This window comes from Scyliorhinus canicula, chromosome 4 (assembly GCF_902713615.1).
Source record: "Scyliorhinus canicula chromosome 4, sScyCan1.1, whole genome shotgun sequence".
Taxonomy (NCBI): Eukaryota; Metazoa; Chordata; class Chondrichthyes; order Carcharhiniformes; family Scyliorhinidae; genus Scyliorhinus; species Scyliorhinus canicula.
Genome location: NC_052149.1, coordinates 223270822 through 223277745, shown reverse-complemented (window position 1 = coordinate 223277745; position 6924 = coordinate 223270822). Strand labels below are relative to the sequence as shown.

The window sequence follows — 6924 nt, the reverse complement described above, 5'->3', positions numbered from 1 at the left end:
GTTGGAGAAAAATTGTTGGAAATGATTATTAAGGATACATAGCATGGCACATGAAAATTTCAATGCAATCAAACAGAATCAACCCCCTTATATATTTAGGGCAGCAGGTTGCATTGTGAATAGCACAATAGCTTCACAGCTCCAGGGTCCCAGGTTCGATTCCGGCTTGGGTCACTGTCTGTACGGAGTCTGCACATCCTCCCCGTGTGTGCGTGGGTTTCCTCCGGGTGCTCCGGTTTCCTCCCACAGTCCAAAGATGTACAGGTTAGGTGGATTGGCCATGATAAATTGCCCTTAGTGTCCAAAATTGCCCTTAGTGTTGGGTGGGGTTACTGGGTTATGGGGATAGGGTGGGGGTGTTGACCTTGGGTAGGGTGGTTTTTCCAAGAGCCGGTACAGGCTCGAAGGGACGAATGGCCTCCTTCTGCACTGTAAATTCTAGGATAATCTATGATAATCTGGCTTAGTAAACAGGTAATGACATTTGACTGATTTATTGGAGTTCTTTCAGGAAGTAAAGGGCAACGCGGATAAAGCGGAACATTCCGAACCTTGACCAAAGCTACTGCAGTGGAGTGGGAGAAATACCAAGGACATTCACTCCCATTAACATGCAATTCCCATCAAATCTTGCTTTCAAATTTAGTCATTGAAAAGATAGAAAAACTGTGAGCGCGTTTTCCTGCGGTGGCTTGCATTGGCTGCTGGTGGGATCTTCCAGTCCCAGCATTTTGCGTGGCACGCCAGTCCCTCTGCCACCTTCGGCGGGACTGGAAGATCCCACCGATGGGAAGGGCCGGAAAATCTTGCCCAAAGTCATCCTTTTTTGCAACGTTTTATAACCTCCGTATCCAAAGTTCTTCACAGCCAATGTACGACTTTTGTAATATAGCCATTGTTGTAATGTAGGAAACACGGCAACAATTAGCACGCCGAACATCGCACAAACAGCAATTAGGCAATGACCAGGTAATATTTTATTGATGGAGGGATCAATATTGGCCAGGACACCAAAGAGCTCTCTGCTCGTCTTCCAACTGACGCCATAGGACCTTTAACATTTACCTGTAGTTCGAAAAAGAGCATCTCCCTTGGAACTGCACTAAGGACTGGAGTTTTTGTACTTAAGTCGTGGATTTGCATAATCACATTTTGTGTGCCAGTATAAAAGATTTTAAACATTTGCAAAAATGGGTTGAAACATTCATTGAGCATTTGCGTCGTCAGATATTCACAAGGAATTCATTTGAAATGATGATGCTTGGTATCTCATTGTAACATCTTCTCCCTCCCCTTCCTCCACCTCTACTTACTCTGACCTTGTTATCTATTTTAATGCAGAAATAGGGTTTCCTTTCTCTTTAGTTTAACCTAGTCTTGCAGATTTGCTATCTCAATAGTTAAGGAATTTGTGACGCTTTGGTGACTCCCCAGTATTTCCTCTCCATCGATCTACTGGCTATAAAAGGCACCCGTTCACCTTCAGAAAGGCAACCAACATTGAATCAACCTGTTGCTGTGACTGATAGCTCTGAACATGATCATGTCTCAAGTACTGAAGGCTGTGATTCTTCTCTTCATCTTAGCCAGCGTCAAATGCAAGCTTCAAACTGCATTGCAAGAGGTCATTCATGATACATCAAAAGAAAACGTAAAAAAGGTATGTGCAGAATAACTGAATAGGTGCTTACTGAACAAATCTGCTTATATAATTCTGCAAAAACAATCCTTAGCGGGAAGTAAATTCATATAGTAAAATGTTTGTTGAAATCTGGTTAATCAGAGTTACGATAGAATATATAATATCAATGGCAATAACGTTTTTAATTTTCTGGTAACTATTCTGACAAGGGACATTGACTATAAAATATTTTGGGTGTGACCTACTACTGTTAATCTAACAATTGTTTTTTGGGTTTTTTTTTAGATTTCTTGTGGTGACGACATGATCCATCATGTGGACTTCAAGATGCATAAAGTAAGAACAATGATGACAGTCATTCACATTTCTATAATTGAAATGATTATTAAAGATATATAGCATGGCACATGAAAATTTAATTTTATATTTTGTATTTTTAAAAATCATATTTTGAATTCCATGTTCAGGAACATTCGCATGTACATGGCTATACATGAATGTTATATTTCAAATATATCTCTCAGTGTAGCATTATAGTAAACTTCAATTGAGCTGTTATTTAGATCTCAGCCGTCGTATATTTTCATTAAAGTTTAATTGGATTATTCCTGAGGACAGTGACTGCAACGGTATTGTCCAAATCCATAACTCTAGCCATAGGGTTGTGCTGGTGGTGATGTGCTGGTAATGTAATCGGATGAGTAATTCAGAAGCCCAGGTCAGGGGGTATGGGTTCAAATCCCACCATGGCAGCTGATGCAATTTGAAGGTAATTAATTAAAATATCTGGAAACTGCCAACAATTCTAAAAACCCATCTGGTTCACTAATGTCCTTCAGGGAAGGGAATCTGCCATGCTTACCTGCTCTGGCCTACATGTGACTCCAGACCCACAGCAATATGGTTGACTGCCCATTGGATTGGTTCAGAAAACCATTCAGTTCAAGGGTAATTAGGGAAGGGCAATGTATGCTGGCACTGCCAGGTATGCCCGCATCTCATGAAAGAGTTTTTAAAAAATGATGACAGCAGAAATTTTTATTCCCTAAAGGCAAGGAAAGATTTATTTTCAACAATTATTTTCAACATGTTATTTTCAACGTTTTATATCAAGCTATGGGTTTTACTTCTATGTATGGTTATATACTTTAATCAGTCATTGGTGCATTTGTTTTCAGAAAGAGTATTAGCTCTTAAATAGGAATATCCATAAACCTTTCCATAATCTTCCCTTGAATCATTCGGATATTTCCTGCAGTACAATATATCTGGTCAGGCGGGAATGATGATGTGACTGAAGATGCATGTTAGTTGCAAGTCTGGGGCATCTGAGTCATTGGATTCATCATGTGACTGATCAGATGATCCCTCTTGTTTTCCATCTCCCTCTCTCCTTGCCCTGAGGGAAAGAGTCTGTGCCTAAGCCTGCCACTGGGCCACAAGATCCTGAGGTGGCACAGGGAAGCTTGAGGTTTGGCACCCTTGAGGGAGAGGAGGGAGTTCCTTTCAGCTATGATTTTAATGTGTTGTCCAGCATTGGTAAAGAGAGCATCTGGGATACTGCCCAGGGTGCAGTCGCCTGTGAGATGCCCGCACTAATATCGGCAACCAGTGGACAGCACGGTAGCACAGTGGTTAGCACAGTTGCTAGCACGATCTTCACGTGACTGCGTGGGTTTCCTCCGGGTGCTCTGGTTTCCTCCCACAGTCCAAAGATGTGCAGGGTAGGTGGAATGGCCATGCTAAATTGCCCTTGGCACCCAAAAAGGTTAGGTGGTGTTACTGGGTTGCGAGGATTGGGTGGAGGTGTGGGCTTAGGTAGGGTGATCTTTCCAAGGGCCGGTGCAGATTCGATGGGCCTCCTTCTGAACTGTAAATTCTATGATTCTATGAACTGTGTCACTGATTACCTGCCGAAAGGGTTGAGTCTTCTTCTCTACTGATCCAAAGTTAATTACAGGTTGTCTATGCCTGTGACTGTAGATCCAGTGATCAGGTTAGTATCTCCTTCTCCTTCATGCCCCTCATTATTTGCCTGGCCTCCTCTTTGGCACTCTGGCTCTTCCTCTGCAAATGCTACTCCTCATCGCCAATGATCTCAATTTCTGAGGCTGCAGCACCCACTCCAACTGCACCCTTCCTGGTGCTCAGGTGGAGGAAAACCACTTCTGATGCCCACATATGCCAAACATTGCCAGGAGGGTGATGACCCCAGAACTGGCAAAGTTCTTTATTCTGGGTCCTCCCTTGACCTCTAAAGCAATTTTAACAAAGGGCCTTTTAAACTTCAAAAAACGTTTTTAGTTGCGTTTTAAAACTCTTCCCAACTCCAAGACATGTCCTTCCCTCCATGTTCCTTCATGGGAAGTGGGCCTGTTTGGTGACCTTCATGCTCCCCACCCTCAGGAAAATGGGAGAGGTTGGAAATGGAGGTAAGACCTCCGGCTACAGGGCTTAGCAGGCATTTATTTTCTGGTCCATCAACCGCTGTTCCAGTCCAACTGAGACCAGTGAATAACAAATCAAAGCAAGGCCCACTACCCTGGAGAACTATCAGTATTGATGCAGGTGTTTAAATTCATAATGTTTGTGTGTATGAGGACCCAGGTCAGAGCCAGGAGCTTTTTAATGTGGATGTTAGGTGATTTACAAGAAAATCTGTTTACCCAATTACTTAGCAATATGAAATTATCCTGGTGTTTCTATTAAATTGATATGTGGATATAAGAGACAGGAGCAAACATAGGGCATTCGGCCCTTCAAGTGTAAATATGTGTGCGTGTGTTTGCAAATGCAATAAGGAACTTTTGAGAATTGTTTACAGCATTTTAATCCTTCTGTCCATCAAATCACTAACTTAGTGAATTATCAATACCCACTGACAAAAAGTGCTAATTGAATTGAAAATTGATTTACTGAATTTAATAGGACCACCCCCCTCCATTGAATAATAGGCCAGTAATTTATTTGTTTTCAGCTAAACAAAAGCTTTTGAGACAGCCATGCCTGAGTTCATTCCCTTGGCCTTGACCAATCAGTGTCGACCTGCCTGGTTTGAATTTGAACAAGAGCTTGGAAGTTAACTGTTCCCTGGCGCATTCGCCATGGCAATGCCTCTACCAATCAGAGTCGATTTGCCAGCCAATCAACACTCTCTTCTCAAGCAGTATAAATTGTTGTTCTCTTTACTATTGGTATTCTTGCGAACAGTCCTGATAAGTGCACGACAAAAAGCTTCAACAGCGTGGGCAGGATTTCCCGGCCGATCCTGGCAGTAGGATTTCCTGGTCCTGCCATGGACGAGCCCCCTCCGCGGGGTCCCTTGTGGCAGAGGTTGACGAGCAACAGGAAACCCCGTTGACAATGGCAGGACTGGAAGATCCTGTCACTCGCCAATGGCGGGCCGCTTCCTCTGCCGCAAAAACATGCCGGGAGGGCAGAATTCAGCCCCATGTCTCTTTTTCCAGCAGTAATTGAGTTATTTGTTTTTCTGCATCAATTAACCAAACTAATTTCAATATCTCCTAGTGTGCGAATGTATCTGAAGTATTCTGCAAAGCTGCTAAAGCCCTGGGGAATATCATTCATCATCATAACTGTCAGAATTCCACAATATTTCGGATTTACGTGCTAACTACCACCATTGACCAGGTGAGTCTTACTTTGGAACAAGGGTTCCATCAATGTAGGTTAAAGTCAGCAGTTAAATTTACAAAGTTTCACTCACCATCAACTGCAGCAAATCCTACATGCAACATTATGAGAAGGCCTTCTAGGATTGGTCTCACATGATTTTCTAACATTTAATTTGGACAATTCCATTGACAAATTTCAATTTTATGTCAAGGTGAGTATCAAGTAAATTGTTCAGCATAGCTAAGCTCCAGAGCTGAAAGGAAATGCAAATCACTGTCATTGGAACTAGCCTTTGGGTTTTTTAACCTTTGATTTAGCTTCAAAAAACCTAAAATATGTGCACTGGAAAATGCCAGTCATACTCGCCTCTAATTTGGCAATGATTGAAGGTGTACTGTCCACTATGCAAAACAACAAGTATTCAGCCTCCGATTTCAACTGACCACACAGTTAACAGTTGTCATGTGCTATTCAGATGAATACCAATAAGAATATTCTTTTGTAACAGAGATTGACGCGTACCGGCTTAACCACATATATTTACCTCTATCAGATAACGAATGCACTAAACTGCTAGTATTCACGCCCACTCACACCACCATCAGCTGAAATCTGAACAAAGCAATGTCATTTATTCTTAATGCCATGAATCCAGTCACACACTTGCAACATTTTGGTGGTACATTGTAAATGGCTCTTTGGCACGTGCAGAGGGTAATTTTGTTCCGGTTCTCCTACCTGCTACTGCGCTAATTGAAGAATATATGCATTAGAGTGCAGGGTGTTTTGGAACTTTGGGTTGGGTAACTTTGAGTTATTTCAAGATACAAATTCAGTTTAATGCTAATTAACAACCAGCAGCATCACTTATGGATTTATCATGTCTGATAAATATTAGCTCATTTTTACCTGATACACCAACCTTGAAATTCTCCACACACCGAATGAAGAAAACAATAATCTATAGTGCCAGCGTAACAAATTAGGAGCAGCGATAGGCCATTCAACCCCTTGAACCTGTTCCACCACTCAATAAATCTAACCCTTTGAAATGTTTTCATCGTGTAGCTAAATTAATGTTTTGTTTTTTCATTGCAGAATGCCAATTGTACAGTAAATGAAGATGAAGAAGTTGATCTGAAAACTTTTCTGTCTGGCCTTAGGGTTTTCTCCAGATTTGTGATGCGTCACAATTGCACACTCTGAACAGCCAGGCTAAAAGATTACGATGTTTTGTATGCAAAAAAAAAGCACAACTGAACTGCAATTGAAATATTATTTATTTATTTATTTCTTTGATACTTTATATAAAAGATGAAAATTGCTGAATTTTAAACCTAATTGATATATTATTACAAATTATGTATTAGTATATATTTTACATTTATGTTGGTCTGCGGTAATACAAATGAAAGAATATATAGGCCTGATTTTAACTCGGGCAGGTTTTGGGGGAGGTGGACTTTGGGTGACCATATTTCCAAAAGTCAAATCTAGGACACATTTAAAAGCCATGGAAAGCGGGACTTGGTGCTGATTGACATGTCGATGACCAATGGCAGGGGTTTGGTGGCAGAGCAATCGAAGGTGGGAGGTCATTTGATAACATCTCCTGGAATCTGGCCTGCCAGACTTGGCAACCCTAT

The 6924-nt window shown here is 41.5% G+C and overlaps 1 protein-coding gene across 1 annotated transcript; it reads left to right on the top strand.

The window, feature by feature from the left end:
* The first annotated feature begins 1537 nt into the window (after window positions 1–1537).
* On the top strand, window positions 1538–6528 carry LOC119964276 (interleukin-4-like). Its single transcript, XM_038793552.1, has 4 exons — window positions 1538–1660; window positions 1928–1978; window positions 5171–5293; window positions 6377–6528. The coding sequence occupies exons 1-4, from the start codon at window positions 1538–1540 to the stop codon at window positions 6482–6484; spliced, it is 405 nt and encodes a 134-aa protein (XP_038649480.1). The 3' UTR covers window positions 6485–6528.
* The last annotated feature ends 396 nt before the right edge of the window (window positions 6529–6924 follow it).